This window comes from Nothoprocta perdicaria, unplaced genomic scaffold, assembly GCF_003342845.1.
Source record: "Nothoprocta perdicaria isolate Ctin4 unplaced genomic scaffold, notPer1 scaffold_187, whole genome shotgun sequence".
Classification (NCBI taxonomy): Eukaryota; Metazoa; Chordata; class Aves; order Tinamiformes; family Tinamidae; genus Nothoprocta; species Nothoprocta perdicaria.
This window is the reverse complement of record NW_020455060.1, coordinates 1,229,845-1,247,482: the sequence shown is the minus strand read 5'-3', so window position 1 is coordinate 1,247,482 and position 17,638 is coordinate 1,229,845. Positions and strand designations below refer to the sequence as shown.

Below are 17,638 nucleotides of genomic sequence, written 5' to 3'. Positions count from 1 at the left end.
GGCGCAGCAGCGGACGCACATCAAGACGGAGCAGCTGAGCCCCAGCCACTACAGCGAGCAGGCGCAGGCGTCGCCGCCGCTCGCCTACGGCTCCTTCAACCTGCAGCACTACGGCTCCTCGTACCCGCCCATGACGCGCGCGCAGTACGAGTACACGGACCACCAGCCCGCCGGCGCCTACTACAGCCCCGCGGGCGCCCAGAGCGGCGGCCTCTACTCCTCCTTCGGCTACATGAGCCCGGCGCAGCGGCCCATGTACACGCCGATCGCGGACAGCGCCGGCGTGCCCTCCATCCCGCAGACGCACAGCCCGCAGCACTGGGAGCAGCCCGTCTACACGCAGCTCACGCGGCCCTAGGGCGGCCGCCGCGCGCCCCCAGCATCAATAATGCCACCCCTAAAGACCGTGACCACAGAAACGCCGAGGCGGGCGCGCGCGCATCTGCACTAGGACATCCTCCCGAGGACCGGCGCAACTCGGTGCACGTGCCCGGGCTGGAGCTCAGCCCCCAGCACAGGGACCTCCTTCCTCACCAAGCGGCTCCTTTGTCGGGACTTTCCTAACAGGTTCTTCTTTTTTTTAAAGCGGTAATTAAAAAGGCAAAAAAAAAAAGGGGGGGAATAAAAATGAAAAAGAAAAAAAAAAAAAACCAAGAGTCCTCTGTGAGGAATATTCTCTATTTTAAATATTTTTTTAGTATGTACTGTGTATGATTCGTTACCAATTTGAGGGGATTTATACCTATTTTTTAGAGATTTTTAAAATGCTCTTATTTTTCCAACAGCTACAAGTGACCTGTAGTGGAGCAGTCCTAGGTTTCCTTGCAGCCAGAGGTATTTTTGTATAGATAAGCGTCTCTTTCTCTAAGTAAAGAAATAAAAGTTAAAAAGCGCTACCGCGTGCATGGAGCTGGGACCAACCCTCTTGCTCGGGGAGCAGCCCCGCGCCACAAGAGGCCTTATTTTTCTAACGCAGAACTAGCCAAGCCAGCCAGGAGGAGATTTTAACTTTATTTTTTAATAACCTTGAGCCTTAAGAAAAAAAATAAATAAAAATGAACAGCAGAAAGTGCTGTGGAGAAGCCTTAAAGCAGCCCTGGGCTGGGGGCTCCCCTGCTGAGGCTGCTAGCGCACGTTGGAGACAGCCGAGAGCCTTTAAATTATTTATTTTGAGCTAAGAGCAGGTTGGGAATCACAGCTTTCCTCATTCTTTTTAACCTCCCTTCTATTTCAACCCCTGGGAAAGCGAGTTTGTCTGCTGGAGCGTTATTGGGAGGTAACCGTGCCTGTTAAATTATGGTCTAAACTGTAACCAGTCCTTTATTTATCTCTTTAATTCCTTTTTTTTATTATTATTATTATTATTCTTTTTGGAATCCGTGTCCTGGGTTTGTACAAACTTGTGCTCTGCCTTTTCTCTTCGGTCTAAGGATAAACTGGAAAAAAAAAAAAAAGAAAGAAACCTTGTACAAACTAAAGATTGCAAATGTAGCGTATCACTGAATCATTTGCCTTGTTTTCTGCCTCAGCTCTCAGGGCCACGCGAGCGAGGAGGGGAGCGCGGTGGCACCGCGGGTGGCACCGGCTCGGCCTCCTGTCCCCGCGCCGGGGACAGGGACCTTACTGGAGCTGGGGCTGAACAGTTAAGGATTGCTTTTTAAAAAAGACAGCAAACTTTTTTTATTTAAAAAGAATATATTTGTTAACTTTTTTTTTTAGGGATTCAGTAGAAGAAAGAAAAAATCTTAAAGCACTCTTATAATATGGCATCTTTCTATTTCTGTATAAAACGCAGATCTTTTTAAAGTATTTCTGTAACTTAAAAGACCTGTCACTTAAATCATATTTTGTCTTTAGGTAAGTTTTTGTTTTGTTTGCAAGATCCTTCTCTTTGTGAAACTTACCATTTTTGTATATTATTGTTTGCAATAAATATACATTGTATTAAAAGTTAACCCCCCCAATGGTGTCTAATTTATTAGCACCTTTGAGCGAAGCTGGGGCCAGGCTGAGACCCCCGGGGCCAGCGGGAAGGGACCCCCGTCCCGACCCAGGTTTTTACCTGTTTTCAGTGCGAGTGTCACTGCATGCTGCCAGGCGCTTTGGGGAAGTGACAGCGAGGGCAGAGCTGGTGACAAGCGGCTCCTGCACCAGCACAGCCCTTAAGGGAGTTAAGTGCAGGGGCYGYGTTTGCTCCRGGCATCAGTGAGGCCAGTGGCACTGTCCCCTCGGGCAGGGGGCCCTTGGGGACGTTCTTCCCAGCCCTGCGGCACTTTGGCCTTTGCTGCTGCCTTGCCAGGAGGCAGCAGGAGCTGCTGCAGGCTCTGCCGCTGGAGAAGCCCCCTAACCCACGGCGGGGACGGGACATCACCCGTCAGGGAGCTGGAAAACTTCCCGAAAGCAGGATGGCCTCTGCCGGCCTCCCCGGAGCTGATSCCAGGTGGGAAGCCCTTGAGCATCCCCAGTGCTTCCCAAAGGGCCACAGGGGGGTTCTAGCTCATCCCTCTGGGATGCAGAGCCCCAGCACTCCCAACACCAGCACCCCATCCCTTGGGAGCCTCCGTGGCCCAGTCCAGCCACGCTCAGCTCTCCACAGGGATCTGCTCCAGAGGAACCGCAAAAGCAAAGCTCATCTGCGAGCCATGGAGCCGGACACGGGGCTCCAGGAAGCTCCGGGAAGGACAGCACGGAGGCCCCGGGAAGCCTGGAAGGGGAGCGGGCAGCAGGAGGGAGCGGGCGGCCAGCGGGAACTCGCGCAATGCTGCGGGGCAGGTCGGAGCGGCGGCCGGCGCCGGGCGCTCCTGCAATGCGGCGCGGCGGGTTTGGGAGCCGGGAGCGCCCGGAGTGCCGCGGGCCGGGGCACGGCCGGGGCACCCGCTGCCCCACGGAGCGGCAGCAGCCCCCGGGAACAGGTCAGGGACACAGGGGAAATGGGGGGAAAAAAAGCCCCAAATGCCCCAAACCTTAAGCGTCTTTCTTGCCAGTTCCGCCTGCCTTGCGGTGGTGGCAGGTCGGGCACAGGGGATGCGGCAGCTCAGGATGCCAACGCGGAGACACAACCACCAGGTTCTAGAAAAGTTACTTGAAATATGGAAAAAAAMCCAGCAGCAGCTAAGCAGGAGCAAAGGGAACAAGCCTCCAAAATCACATTTCTAATTAATTCCCTGCCCAGGAGCTGCTCTCAGTTTTCAGCGACTGAAACGTTTTGCAGAGCGAAGCCCGGGAGCAGCGAGGGGTGGGAGCGGAGACGGCAGCGAGTGCCCGGCCGAGCACCGCGAGGATGAGGATGAGGATGAGGAGGGACCTGGGCTGCCCTGCAGGGCCCGGCAAGGGGCCCATCCCCACGGAAGAGCCCTCAGACAGGGGGCATTTGCCCATTACTTCCCAGCAGTAATTCCTTCCTTGCTCGGAGCTGCCCAGGACTCAGCTCCTAGGCCTGGATGCAGCAAGAGCCGCATCCTCCTCCTCCTCCAAAACCCCAGGAGGGCAGAGAAGGGCCCGAACCCCAACTTGTGGTACCAGAGGGGCTGTTTTGGCCCCAACCTGGTGTCCTCCTCCACAGAAGCCGCTCAGCAGGCAGCACAACCCTCGCTGCCGGAGGACACAGCCCCAGGACCTCATCCCGGGTACGGAGACACTCGCGTCCCCCAGGCTCCGCACACCTCGACACGAGTCGGGGGAAAGCAAAGACCTCCTGAATCCCATTCTCCTTCCCCCAACGCGAGGATTAATTGCACGTGTTGTCTGGGCACAGACCAGCTATCACCGAGCAAAGTCTCACTCCATAAATTTTAAACTGCTAATAATGGGGCTGGACAGGAGTTTTAAAGCTTCAGTAGACAGTTTACAATTAACCTACTCCTGTCAGCTGGAAAATCACCCTCCAATGCGATTCTCCTTCACGTCTGACTCGCTTGGAGCCAGAAGCTGCTTTAGGAAGGCCAGAAGGGTGGATTCCGGCTCCAAAGGATCCCGTGCTCCCGGGAAGGGCAGGTCCAGCTTGGACCTGCGCTCCCACTATTTGGGTGGGATGTTGGCACTGGGCTCCTTGCAGGGCTGCAAATTAGAAACCTCTTTTCCCAAATTTTGCAGATCTTTGGATTCCTCCTGGTCATGCTTTTGTCATCTGTCCCAAAGGGACAAAACATGGCTTGAAACTCCTTGGATTCAGTGGCCGTGATGCAACTCGGTGTCACCTGCCCCGGTGCACGCGCTGCCCAGGCCACGAGCCTTTCCCAAGCTACTCTTACCGAGGAGAAAAACTTGCTGGGAATAAAGGGGAGGGTTCCCCTGGTCGGCTGCACGTGCCCTTGGTGGAGCTCGGGATCCAACCTCAGAGTCTGCAGCTGCATCAAGACCAAGACTCGTGTCCCTTGTCACGGCCACAAGGTGAAGCTCCAGAAAGGGCCAATCTGAAATTCCTGGAGAGAGAAGGGGAAAAAAAAAGCGATAGCAAATTCCATTAGTGCAAGGAAAAAACGTTGGGAAGGGGAGGCGGGGGGGAGGAGACATCCAGTCATTTTCAGTGATTAAAAGGCAAATTTTATTCCCCGGGGCCCTTGGAAGCGCGGGGGCGTTGCTATGGTTTCACACCCACCGGCTGGAAATGACAATATTAGCAGGGCGACCTGGTAATTGGAAACTGTGCCCCCAGGTCAGGCCGCGGAGAAAATAAAGAGAGATTAGGGAGCCCTAAAGACGCCCAGAATGCTGCGGGCTCCTGCGCTCCCCACCTTTTATAAGGGCCCATTTAAATGCAGATTATGACTTTCCACCTGGAGCTGCTAATCTGTCTCACAGCCAGATCAAACAATACGGGGTCTCTCCGCGCTGGGGGACTGGGCGCTTTCCATGGGTCTGTCACCCGCTCCCGCCACCCCGCTTTGCCCAGGGCAAAGCCCAGAGTTTTGCAATCACAGGTGGTTGTTTTTCCACCYGGGATGTTGAGACCCCAATATCCTGGCAAAACCAGCCCCAGCTTTCCCTCRTGGTACAAAACAAGTGGGAGCAATCAAGCTAATGAGCACAGAGGTGGCGTTCCCTGCATTTAGGGAGGGAAGGGAGCACCGCCAAGACCAAGCCCCGGCGCTTCCAGAATGGGGGACAACGGCACAGAAATCCCTCAGATGAAGTTATCACAACCGCGAGGCGCTCAACCAAGGCGGACAAACGAACAGAGCCGTTTGTTCCATTTGGGAAGGGGCCGGGGGACAATCCAGGTCACTCCTGCTCTTGGCCGGTCGCCTGTCACTGGAAGGAACCCGGGAGAGGCCGGGGGACCCTGGGAATCRTTATCCAGACCAAGAMAGGAGCAGGGAGGGCTGCGGAGCCCAYGGCTGCGCATTTTAATGGGTGCATTTAATTCTCACCACGCAGGGCACCCACCATCAAGCACCTTCTGCAACTGCTGACGCAGCAGGGAACATTGTCCACTTCCCCGAAGCAAAACATGAGGCCTCGAGACCCAATTTGTCCTAGTAAAAGGTAGTGACGAGGCTGGAAATGGTGTGGGGATTTCTAGGTGCCATCTGGCCAACTCTTGGGTGGGTCTCCAGTGTCACCACTGCCACCTCTGTCACTTCATGGAGCTCAAACCCAAGCAGGCTCAGTCACCTTCCTCTACGGACAGCTTCTAGTGCTGCCTGTTCCACAGTCACCTCAATATCTCCAAAGCAGCAGGGGGAAAAAGAAAGGGAAATGAGATCCCGAAGACCATGCAGGACACAGGGGTAACTGCTCTCTTGCTCCCATTCACTATTCTTTGCAAAAAGRCTCTTATCTAAGAGGAAGGGAAAAGCAAAAGGGAATCCTCAATCAATAAATAAATCAATTTTCGAAGGCAGACCAGCTTCCAAATGCACCTAGACCAGGCTCTGGTCTCGAGCTGCCTCCTTTGCACCAGCAGCAAYGCGGGCAGGACAAGCAGCAGCCCTGGAACGCAAGAAAAGCGAGACTGGGCCCCCCAAAACAGCCCAAATCAACTCCTCCCGGCCTCAAAGCCGCCTGCCCCAAGCCCTCCCCTTCCTCCCCCCTTCCCAAACTGTCATGCTTTATTTTGTTTGGGTGGATTTTCTTTCTCTGCTCTCCCCCTGCCCCCTTGCAAACAGATAGCTTTCCCATGGAGATCCAGCACGCTCTGTGCCTATTAGCATCCTTGTGCATAATTAGAGCCGAGCGCATTGTCATGCAAAGCGCCCGCGGATGACAACACTTCATCCCCGACGACGCAGAAACGCGGCGAGGAAGTTTCTCACACTGCTTTTAGCCAAGGCAAACGGGGCCGCGCACGGCCTGCAGATTTTAATTAATGGATGGGCGCTGGGCTCCCCTTGCCCGGCTCGAGGGAAGGGCCCCAGCCACCCGTGTCCGCCCCGACTTTAACCGTGGGCTCCGCRTTTTTGTTTAATACTTGCAGCTCATTAAAATAAATTAAAAACTCCCCCTCGCCCCGAACAGTCACGGAATCATTTCCCACCATCCACAAAGGATAGCACGGCTAAAGCAGGGTTTGCTTTGCAGCAATCAGCCTCTCACCGTGCCTGTGCTGCTCTCCCCGATGGCTGGGGCACGGCCAAAGAGGCTCAGGAACCTCTTTGCTCCGGTGCAAACRTCTCCGGGTCCTAACGGGTCTTCTGGCTTTGTGGGTCTGCCTTGTTGGAGCTGGATATTGGTGGGGTCCCTCGGGACACGTCACAGAGATGGGTCTCAAACCCTCGGCTGCTTTTCCCTCTGAGGTGGAACTGCCAAGGAAGAACGGGATGGATGTTAGGAGCATTTTCTAACAAACACCAAAGCCCCCTTTTCAGAAGGGCTGGAAACTTCCCGAGGATGAAACCCCAGGGACTCGGCAGCTCCTTTTGCGCAGACTTTGGGAGCCTCCAAGGAGAACGCTCAGGAACACTGCAGTGCCAGCAGCTCCCCAAAACATCAGCCTGGACATTCCCTGGGACAACTCAAGGCACCCGCTCCCCTCGGCCAGCACCCAGCGCCAGGGCTAAGAGGAGGCCGAGCGGAGCCCTGAGCGCGGGAGGCCAGGGCCACCTTGGACAGCGGAGCCCGGGATCCCGCCGCGCTCCCGCCTCCGTCCCGGCCCCTGTCCCCTCTAAAGCAGCCACAGGGTTTGCAAGGCCCCCTCCTGCCAGCAGCCCCAGGTGCCCCCCGGCCTGGGCCGGGAAGGATTCCCCATCCGGAGGCGATTGCAGAGGCAGGTGAACGTGTCTGAGAGCAGTTTTCCATCCGCTTCCTTGCAATGGAATTAAAACCCCCTAATAAGCAAACTAACAGGAGAAGGAGGAGCCGGGGGCAGAGCAGGTCTGCGCAGCAGAGATGGGTAATTGAAACGTGTTGAAATGATCTGGGGAGGTCCGAGGCTACGAGGCGCCCGGCGGGTCCACGTTTTCTGAAACCGCTTCAAGAAAACTAAGAATGAGAAAACAAAACCCAAGATTCCGACAGGTGACACAGAAAGCCCTTGAAGAAGGGCAGCGCCCGCTGTGACCGGCACGGGACCGGGCAGCCCCGCACGCCRACCCGCAGGGCATCTGCGAGTGGGACCAGAGCTCCCCACGCTCCATCCCCGCGCAGATCCCTCCTCTCCGCCCGCTCAGCTGCTCCCTCCTCCATTCACCCTGGGAAGGAGAAGGAATAGCCCCGAGAAGATAAATATTCTCTAAAAATCCAAGAAAAGAGGAAGCTTCCAACATACTTCCAGTGATGCAGAAAGTGACAGAGCTTTGTTTAGACTTCCTCCTAATTCACATTTTATACTGACCTCTCACAATTCATATCCAATCCATCTTCCCCCTTATTTGTTTTCCCCTTCCCCCTCCTTTTTTTTTTTTTTTTGAAACCTGTTTAATCCTTTTAAGTTCAAGGATTTGAAAAGCAAATACTATAAAAGATGAAAGGTGCGTTGGAGGAAATCAACTTTGATAAGAGGCTTTTATGGCTTGTAAACCTTATTCCGGCCCTTCGGCTTGAAAGGCAACGCTAATTTTAAGAGCCTTATGCAAGCCTCACATTGAGCTTTAAAAAAAATAATCATCATCATCATCATCACCCTATCGGCCTGGAAACGATGGGCACCTGGTGAAGCGGCTCCTCATCACAGGACACCGAAGGCTCCGGAAGATCAGAGGAGCAGCAGCAGCGCCCGGCACCTTCCGCAGCTTTTCCCACCTGGATTTGCAGGGCAGCGCAGGCTCCGTAAGGGCCTGGGGATGCTAACGAGGGGCACTAAGGAGCTGCAGGGGAGTGTGAGCAGGAGGCTGCATCACCCTCACAGGATGGGGAACAAGCTCAGAAGGGCACCCTGGAGCGGTACAGACCCCATTCGGGACACCCCAGAGCACCCAGCAAAGCCTCGGACTTTGTGTTTTACACCACGAGCCACCACGTTGCCACCAGCGCCTGGGGGTGACGAGCCACAAGCCGCCGCCACCCTGCTTTGGGGCCGCTGCCCTCTGCCTTTCCCATGGGAAAAGCTTCCGACGGAGGGCTCGGAGCGGCCGCGCATGGGGACATGGGGACACAGGGGCCCTTCCCGCAGGCTGCCCCCGCTGGCCCCATGCACGGAGCCCTGTCGCAGCGCCAGCCCTTGAGTCAAGTAATTATTAATATCGTAATAAAAATCCTCTCCCTCGGCCGTGTTCGGCTTTTATATCTCCCCAGAGCTCGGGAGGGACTTGCGGATCAGCTCCTCAACCTTTGTGCCTCTCCTCGGGAGGCTTCAGCATCTTTTCCAAGAACTTGTGTCAGGAACTAAMGCAAAGGGAGAGGGGAAATAATAAGAAACCCGCTTGGGGAGTGGGAAGGCTTCAAAAAGGTTTTGGGTCGGGTCCTGCATGAGGTTTCGGACCTCTGGGAAAATAGGGGGTGGAGGGAAAGGAGGAATTTGCCTCCACTCTTACGGGCTGCTCCATAAAATCCACCAGAGAATCCTTCTCTGGGGACTTTTACAACTTCCTCAGTCACCAAGGGCCAATTTCCGAGTATTCCCAGTGCTTCTGGGAAGGCAGGAGCTTCCCCTTTGCTCCAAAGTCCCCGTGCAGCCCGAGGTCACTCGTTGTGCTCCGGGTGGCACTGACGGAGCAGGGTCACTCCCCAGCCCGGAGCACTGAAAATGCCCCGGTCCYGCTAAGCAGTTCCCTGCCCCTTTCCCCATCCCCTCCTCTCTCCCTGCTCTCATCCCGCTCGCTTCACATGTCCTTTCCAGCTCCAAAACCCATTGCTCATATTTTGGCCAGGGGCCCCGCAGCATTTTGCAAGGATTTGGGTAATAAATCAGCTACCTGCAGCTGTTTCCTCACTGCCACCCAGGCGCAGAAATCCTGATGGTAAAGCAGCAACTCACCTTTCCTAAGGCTTGAACTTAAATTAACACAAAACGAGGCTCATCGAAGCCAGGCGCAGAYCTCCCTTCCCCATCACACTGCTCGTTGTCATCCTGAGCATCTAAAAGGTCAGAAAACAGCAAATTGGAGGGGGATGAGGTCTGGGATGAGGACAGGCACCCGGAAAAGGGACACAAGGAGCTCGGTGCCAAGGCATTCCCAAGGCACTTCCCACAGGAGCCACATCCCACCTGGAGCGACGCTGTTCAGCCAGGGTTTATAGGATAAGATAAAGGATTGATGGGGAATCTCCACGACCATCCCGCTTTGCTATTCCGCATCTGTGAAGCTGTCAGCCCCACAGCGCAAGAGAAAACACATCGATTTCCAGGGAAGTGCCAAGGAAAGTGCCTAACGGGAACCACAAGATTTCTGCGACCTCCTAAGATGTTGAGAAAGAGGGTACTTAAATGCAGAACAAGGCAGCTGAGCCACGGATTACATGATACAAACAGCAAAAYAAGAGTAGAAATGGAAAACGTGTGTAATAGGAGGCTAAAATTATTCAACTATTCTGATATCTGCTATCCAGAAAGAAAATATATATTGAACAATTTGCACATCCCGATGACAACAAATAAAGAATAACAGAACTCCATTTCATACCGCCCTTTCCTTTGCCCTGGTGCAATCCTGCATGGATGAAGGCTCTTGCTTCACCCACTCGGATATTTATTCTGTGTAGAAATAAGGGGACTGTCTCTGCATAGGGGCCAAGGCCAACACACGTGAGGGCTGAAAGCAACGGACCCCATCGAYGCTCACCCAAAACCATGAAGTTAAGACCTCTTTTTGAGGGAGTCAGAAACATTTACCAATACCTTCATGCACAGAAGTCAGAGAAGCCATAAGCACAAAAAGCCCAAACCCCCAAAGCAAATGCAAAGCATTGCATTCAGTTCTGCATTGCAAATCAACAGTGCTTGTAAATGTTATAATTGGATCTTCAACATCTCAAGCAGTTTTCAAAGCCAAAAATACTTCCAGCAGTTTTAAAATACCAGAAATTACAAGTGAAATCAACTCAGATTTTTTATTTCTGCTATCCAGGCTGAAAAAATGCCAATAAATAAGAACATTAATGAAAATAATCAGGGAGAAATTGCTAGGATTTTTTTTAAACACCCACACATCTCAGTTGCTTTGGGAGAGCCTTTCCCTCCCGGCCAGCTGCGGGATTACAAGTTCTCCGCCACAACCACTCACCCAAACTCCAGGTCTTTGAGTGACCCAGCTGGAGAGGGACCATTTGATSGCAATACTGAACCACCACCCAGCTCCGGTTAATTTTCCATGCAGGAAACTCATTAGGTTGGTCGGGCTCCGAAGCTTGGAGCCTCAGGTGGGTGCCGAGGAGGAAACCAGCTGCAGTCCCCGCACGTGTCCGGCCAGAGGCAGAACCCCCCGAGGAGCCTCCAAGGGCGAGGACGAGCTTGGAGCACCGCCGGCATCCGCAGGACGCAGATTCCCAGAGCTTTAATATTTAGCATTTACACTATACTATTTATACAAAGCTTTAATATCAAGGAGCCAATGGAGCACCTCCGGACCCCGAGAGCCATCCCATGGGACCTCCAGCCTCTCCACACAAGTCATCCCTCTTCCCGCTCGGCAGCGCCAYCGAATCCGTGGGGATCAGCTAGTGTTATGCGGGGGAAGGAGAGGCGAATCCCGCAGCTGTTTTGTTAAGCAGCCCAGCGCTGCAAACACAATTTGCTCACAGTTATTACAACGTGCCTACAACATTTGGCCACCAGACTTGCTCCCTATTTGTTTTTAGAGGACGAGCGATTGCTCAACAGCTGTTGTGTAGGCCTGGTTAGCCTAAAAAACAACAAAAAAATCCGCCCTTCAGCATATATCCAGGGAGACCAAGGGGCTTTTTCACTTTTTTATACTACCAGCAGCACCAAGGGATTCTTAGCAGGATCAGAACCTCGTGGCAGCACCACACGTATCGGGAGAAGCCACCACGGGGCTGCAGCCGGATGGGGAGCACGAGGGAGGAAGAGGGGCCATCGTCCCCAGCCGCTGAACTGCAGGTTTTAGGTTGTCAGAGCAAGGTCCTCTGCACRTGGGGCATGGAGACGTTTGCAACCCGCGAGCAACAGGCGCTCCCAGCGCTGCAGTCACTGCCCGATGGCTCCTGTCCCCCGGGACGGCCGCGCAGGGCACAGGAGCCGCCTCTTCCATGGGGAGGCTCCACACAGCCCCGTCCCGCCGCCTTCCCGGGAACAGGCGCACTTATGCAGAGCCCACGCTCCTCATGCCCAAGGACCTCGCATCCAGACTAACCTTCTGGCTGCAACAGCAAAGCAAGTTGCACAGGTTACATAAAGAACTGCAACGATTTTATGAAGGAAATAATGAGCTTTTTCTCCTACATTAAACMCCTTTTCTTCCCCCTTCTGAACCCAGGAGGACTTCTGCTATACCTGAAAAGGATAAACAAAAACAGCTCTCGTGTCAGCAGGGCTGTGTATTTACCAGGGATCTCAGGCAGGGTGTAGAAGGTGCTTGCAGCAGCCTGCAAGGCCCCATGCAGGTGCAGCACTGCCCAGGTGTCACAAGCAGCACCACGGTGGCCCTTCCTAAGCTGCACATCCCCGGGCAGGTCGGGCTGCAAAAGCTACACGGGGTCCTCAGCAGGACACGACAAAGACCGTGACTTTGGGCTGATAGAAAGAGGGGCACGAAGAGGAAAGCGACCCCATATTGCAACAATCTCCTCTTCCCAGTCATTAATTGCATCCTGCTGGCACAGCCCTTGGGCAACCCGGTCCTAACCCGTGTCCAAGGCCTCTTCCCTCCTCCAGGCACTTGTTAAAGAGGCTTTAACCCCTCGGGGCCCGACGCYGGGGCAGCCTGAGCTGCAGGGGCGCAGCCAGCACGGAGGTCAGGAAGCAGCAGGAGCTTCCAGGGCCCGGCTGCCTCCGTCTGCAGAACGTGGGGAGGGGACGGGGCAGAGGGACGGATCCTGGCGGGAACCCGCTCCCGCCTCTCGGCTTTGGGAGGATGTGCTCACGGCTGGGGGCTGTCTCAGATGAAAGGGCCTTTGGCATTTTCAGGCCAAAGGGTCCTATTTTTATTTTATTTTTGAGGGCCACATGCAGGCAGATACCTTTAATGGTGCTAGAAACAGATGGGCCACCGTTTTCTTTGCTCATACAGGGCGCCGGACGTAAGGAAAAAAAAAATGCCATTGAAAAATGAAGAACAAAACCTTCTCCTWTTTCATTTATGGCTCCTTTCTCACCACCTGAGACTGGCACTAAGTGAGAAAAGAAGCTGGATGGTTGGCAGCCTCCTGAGCCCAGGGAAGGAGGAAGCCATGGAGGAGCCCGGAGCTCCGGGAAGCAAAAGGTGCTCCAGAGTTCTGAGGGATTTGCAGACTCCTCCGACCTGATTTATCCCAGCTTTGGGGTGCTGCAGTCCAGCTGCTCCATTCTCCCTCCAGCATCGATGGAGAGGGGTCAGATACCGGATGGAGAACAGAGCTCCCGGTCCTAACAGGGCTCTCCCACTGCACGCTCTTCTCCTCAAAAGGCTCTAGGCAGCTCAAGTGACAAACAAGACCTCCATCCAGCCAAAATATGCCAAAAATGGGYAAATTAACCCAGCTCCATGCTCAAGATAACAGATCAGAAAAAAGCAACAAGCCATTTTGGTGGGTCTGGAAAGAACCCAACCTTTGCCAACTCCCCAAGCCAAGGGAGCTTCTCATTTCCCAAAAAAGTCTAGAACCTTTTCAGCCTCTATTTGTTTGCTGTTTTCTTTTTCAYTTCTTGAGATTGTTCCCCTTGCCCTTTTCCTTTATTAATCCCCTCAACTTTTACCCAAACAAAGGAAGAAGGCAAAACAACAACAACGAAGGGGATACAAGGSAGGAGAAACCACTTTCACAGATGAAAAAAACCTCAGGAGACTGAAAACCAACCTCACTCCTTCCTGCAAAGTGGAAATTAAGAAGTCAGGAGTCAGGAAAGAGGAGTAAAAGAGTGAAGCTTTGGTTGAAAAACTCTAACGAGGCTAATTAAAATAACTYGGGAGCCTCTCGCAGAAAAGGACCTTTTCGGCTCCAGGGCTTAGCACACAGAAGGAATTTCAGGAAAAGCTCCTCTTTTTCCCACATCACCAGCTCTCGAACCAGCAGGACACTCTGTGTCAAGGAATACGCTCAGGACATCAAATCCATTTCCAAGCCTCTTGCAAGCAACCCCCCATCCCCATCCATAACTATGGATTGACCTTTTTCCTTTACCTTTTCACAAGAAATTTTGAACACAAACGATTTTAAGTCTTCCTCACTCGCAGGGAGGAAGCAGGTTGAGCCCGAAACCGAGGCAAAGAGTCGGCTGCGTTCCAGGGAACCGCACGGGCAGAAACCATCCCGCTTCCCTCCGTCTTGGTGGGAAACCCGCTGATTTTCATCTGAGAAGGCAGGGCTGTAACGGAGTATTTCCAGTTTCAAGTCTTGTTCTGACAGCACCTGTAAAAAATATTCAGTCGAAACAAGCATTCCTTCCCATGGACAGAAATAGACACTTTGGTCCAGGAGCTATTTCGGTTCTTCCCCCCCAAATATTTTGACAAAATCCATTTTCATTATCTCTGACATTTCCTCCAGCGCGTGAGGGATGGTGAGAACGGATCCACCCATGGCTCGAGAAGGAATTCAAGAAAGAGCAGCCCGTGGCAGAACTAGAAAGGCCGAAGGAGCGGGAGCCGCCGCGGCAGCGGGGCACGCAGCACCCGGGGCTTAGGGCTCCTGAAAAGCAGCGAGGAGGCCGGGCAGCCCGGAGCACCTTGGCAAGGGATGGGAGCAGCTCGGATGGTGCTGCACCCGGTGAAACGCAGGGCTGAGCRCTCGGTGCAGACCGAGCTGCTGCCCAGGCTGCCCAGCCGGCACCGCTCACACCAGCGAGATTCCTTAGATTTCCTCCCTTTTGAACTTAATCGCATCCAAACCCCAAGCTGCAGGAGTCCTCGAACTGCAATCCCTCACTGCAGACCACGAGACGCTTTCCAAAAACYTGAGGCTTGTAGGGAAGGGCCCAAGGTCACATCTGCAAAATGGCACAGGATGAAGCGTCCCGCATCCCCACAGCCCGAGGGAACCAGCGGGAAGAGAGGCCCTTTCCATCCAGAGCAGCCAGAGGAAACTGGTGACACCTCRAGGCATCGATACAACCAGTGACAGGTCACATCTTTAGATTCATTTTCTACCTTCCTGAGCTGCATCACTCAAGAATAACTTAAATACTGAAGAGCTCTGATTTCTCTCCCCTGCACTTCTCTTGCGGACTGGAAAGGAGATAAAAACACCCCCCAGCTGGAGTGGTTATGTGTCCTTTCCCTTCCCATCGCAGCCAGAAGCYGTACGGAGGTAGGGAAAGGCAAACTCCTGGTGTCCACATCCAGCCCAGCACTGCAGAGGTGAGACGGGAGGTGCTGCCACAGGAAGCAAATCCCTGGTCCCATTCCAGCAGCAGCTCCAAAGATGGGAACATCTGGGTGGGCAACCAACAGAGCGTCCGAGCAGGGCAGAGATGGAGGGTGCTCCGGTACCCGCGTCTGCTCCGAGGCACGCGGCCCCGCGCATGGAATCGCGCTGCGGTTTGGAAACGCGGACCAGTGACCACCAGGGAGGCAAAGGAACCTGCCAAATACCTCGTGCTGGAAAAGCTCCGTGGTTTCAGCTCCCTCGGCTGACACGTTGCCAAAGACACCCTCTTTCCCCTTCCCTCTGCGGTGCGTCAAGGCGAGCTCAAGGTCTGCAAGCCAAGCTGGAACCGGCCCAGCTTCCCTGCTTTGGGGTTGACTGCACAGCCCGAGTTTTCCCAACCTCCTTGCAGCTATGCTGGAAAGCTTCCCTGAATTCCCATAAATGCTTTGGCCAGACTTGAATTAAGGGTTTTTAAGGGTTTGCAGAAAGCCCTGACTGCGGGTGCAGAGCCTCGGAGCYGCCGCTCCGCTCTGAGCTCAGCCTGGCGGGTCCTGAAGTGCTGGGGCAGGAAGGGAGCCAAGCGGAGGGGATGAATCACTGCTCATCAGGAAAGGTGGGAGCAACGGGAGCACAACCGAAGACAAAGGGAGAAAAGGGACAGGACAGCACAGGGTGACACCTCGAGCCAGAAGTTGGAGGGTTTTCAGAGGAAACTGAGCATGATGGGGGCAAAAGTGACCGTGGAAGAGACTGGTGGGGACGGGGCCGTGGTCACCAGTGCCCACGGGCCGCCCCGGCCCTCCTGCCCCTCCGGCAGCRGCTCCGCGGCTTTTCCCCGCGGCGGGAGGCCCCGGCCCATCAGACAAGGCCGGATTGCTCCTGGCCGCCTCCCCCGTGACACAATCGAGTGTGCATACAAGGCAGAACAAAACAGTGACAATTGGTGACAAATGGACTGCACAGCATCCCGTGGCCCCGTCGCCATGGGGACGGCAGCCGAGCGCGGGCGGGCCCGTCAGGCGGCCGCGGGGAYGCGGGGGACACCGGGGTTGGAGGGCAATGGAGACCCCCGCACTCCAGACCCCAGGAAGGGAGCAGAGGGAACGGGCAGCGAGGCGCCCCTGAATATCCCTCGTTCCCGAGCCTCGGCCGGCGCCACCAAGCAGGGAGGGCAAGGGCTCAAGCCGCCCTGGCACGGACCCAGYGAGTCCCACCAAGCACATTTGGGATGCCAAGCGATGCCACACGGCGCTGGATGGGGGAGCATGAGCTCCCTTCCAGCAGGGAAGAAACCAAGGCCAAGAACGGGAGGGCAGCGCTGGCTCCCCGGCTTCTCCAGGCAGGAGCAAGCACCGCTTCCAGCACGTCCTGGAGCGACTCGATGGCTTTTCACTGAGTGCAAGCGACATAAACGCCCCAAAGCCGGTGTGGAAACGCTCATCGTGCACCCAGCGCTGCGGATGCGCTCGAAGCACCTATATAACTGGATGTGCCGTTTCGGGAACTGAGCCTCCCCCTGCAGCACTGCCCTTTTCGGCTGGTTCCACATGGGCTCCCCGACTGCCTGGCAGCCCCCAGGGAACGTCAGGCAGCAGCGACGGCACCGGCAGCTCTGCCCTGCTGCCGGCGGGCACCCGAGCACGTGCGCCCATCGAGCACGTATCAGGCCTGCGTGTCCCCCCACGCAGGTGGGCACGAAAGAGTTAAGGCTGCAGCTGCCCGTGCAGAGTTATGCTCCGAGTGTTCCCACTGCTGCATGAAGTCAGCTGTCATTAGAGAACAAAGGCGCCCCGGAGCCGCTCGAGTTGTGTCACACTCGGGAGGCGCGGGGAACTGCTCCCTGATTAGGATTTCTAAATCGGTCCCATCGAGGCCCGGAGAATAAAGCAGCAGAACAATGAGCGGGGCGCATTCACACAGGCGGCGGCCCCCGGCGGCCCCCCAGCCCCTCGCACGCTTCTCCTCCCACCGGGTGCTTGGCAGCACTTCACCTCTAAGCCCCAATAAGCACGGCAGCCTCCGCGCTCCTCCAGCGGTGGCCGCGTCACCTGCTGCTGGCCCTGCTCGCCCTTGGGTCCCCATGCTRGAGCATCCCTCTTTGCCAGGGGCCTCTTGCCTGCAGGGGAATCCACCCCGTGCTCCATGGCATCTATCACCTCCTCCCGGCAAGGCCACAGTGGTGGCTTGGAGGGGGTGGCAGTGCCGCTTCCCAGCGATGCTCCTTCCCCACCGCGGATGCAAAAGGAGCATCCCTCGGTAAGCCGGATGGGATGAGGCTGGCAGCCGCTGACCGTGGTAGCGAGCCTTCCCCGTGGGCTCCTTGCAGCGCTGTCCCAKGCCGGGCAGTGGGGAGGAGCGGCCACGCAAGGCGCCGTGCTCCCCTGCGCTTCCAAACCTGCTGCTTCTCCGCATCCCGGGTGGATAGAGCAGCGGAGTCGGACACTGGCTGTGGGAATCCTTAGGAGCCAAGTGCTTTCGAGGTGGCACCACAAACTGCAGCTGCAAGACAACCCAACTCTGCCCACCAGGACCCGTCTGCTTCTCCTGGCAGGGAAATCACCCACCCCAGATATTTTCTTCTCTCCTGACCAATATTTCACGTGCACAGAAAAAGAGCAGCAGTTGGAGGTGCAGCTGCTGAACTCACGTCAACCGAGGTTCCTCCACGACCGCTCAGGTTCTCACGCTGCTGGCGGGAGGGAAGCATCGGTTTGGCCAGTGATGTCTGCAAAACTCTTTTCTTGAAAAAAGTGCACATTTCRGCACAAAATGACACAGCACAAGTCAAAAAACCTGAAGG

The 17,638-nt window shown here is 55.2% G+C and overlaps 1 protein-coding gene and 1 long non-coding RNA gene across 3 annotated transcripts in view; one reads left to right on the top strand and one right to left on the bottom strand.

The window, feature by feature from the left end:
- Window positions 1-507, top strand: part of SOX9 (SRY-box 9) — a 3,013-nt gene extending 2,506 nt beyond the window's left edge. The window contains exon 4 of the mRNA XM_026036881.1: window positions 1-507. Within this exon, the coding sequence (XP_025892666.1) occupies window positions 1-358 (358 nt within the window). The 3' untranslated portion in view covers window positions 359-507.
- A 3,760-nt stretch (window positions 508-4,267) lies between these two features.
- Window positions 4,268-17,638, bottom strand: part of LOC112945319 — a 29,762-nt gene continuing 16,391 nt past the window's right edge. The window contains exons 3-4 of one of the 2 annotated variants that reach the window (XR_003248988.1): window positions 6,535-6,740; window positions 4,268-4,421 (exon numbers count right to left, since the gene is read on the bottom strand). This is a non-coding gene — a long non-coding RNA (uncharacterized LOC112945319). Of the gene's footprint in view, window positions 4,422-6,534; window positions 6,741-13,785; window positions 13,882-17,638 lie in introns of those variants that run through there. The other variant, XR_003248987.1, reaches the window with a different exon arrangement.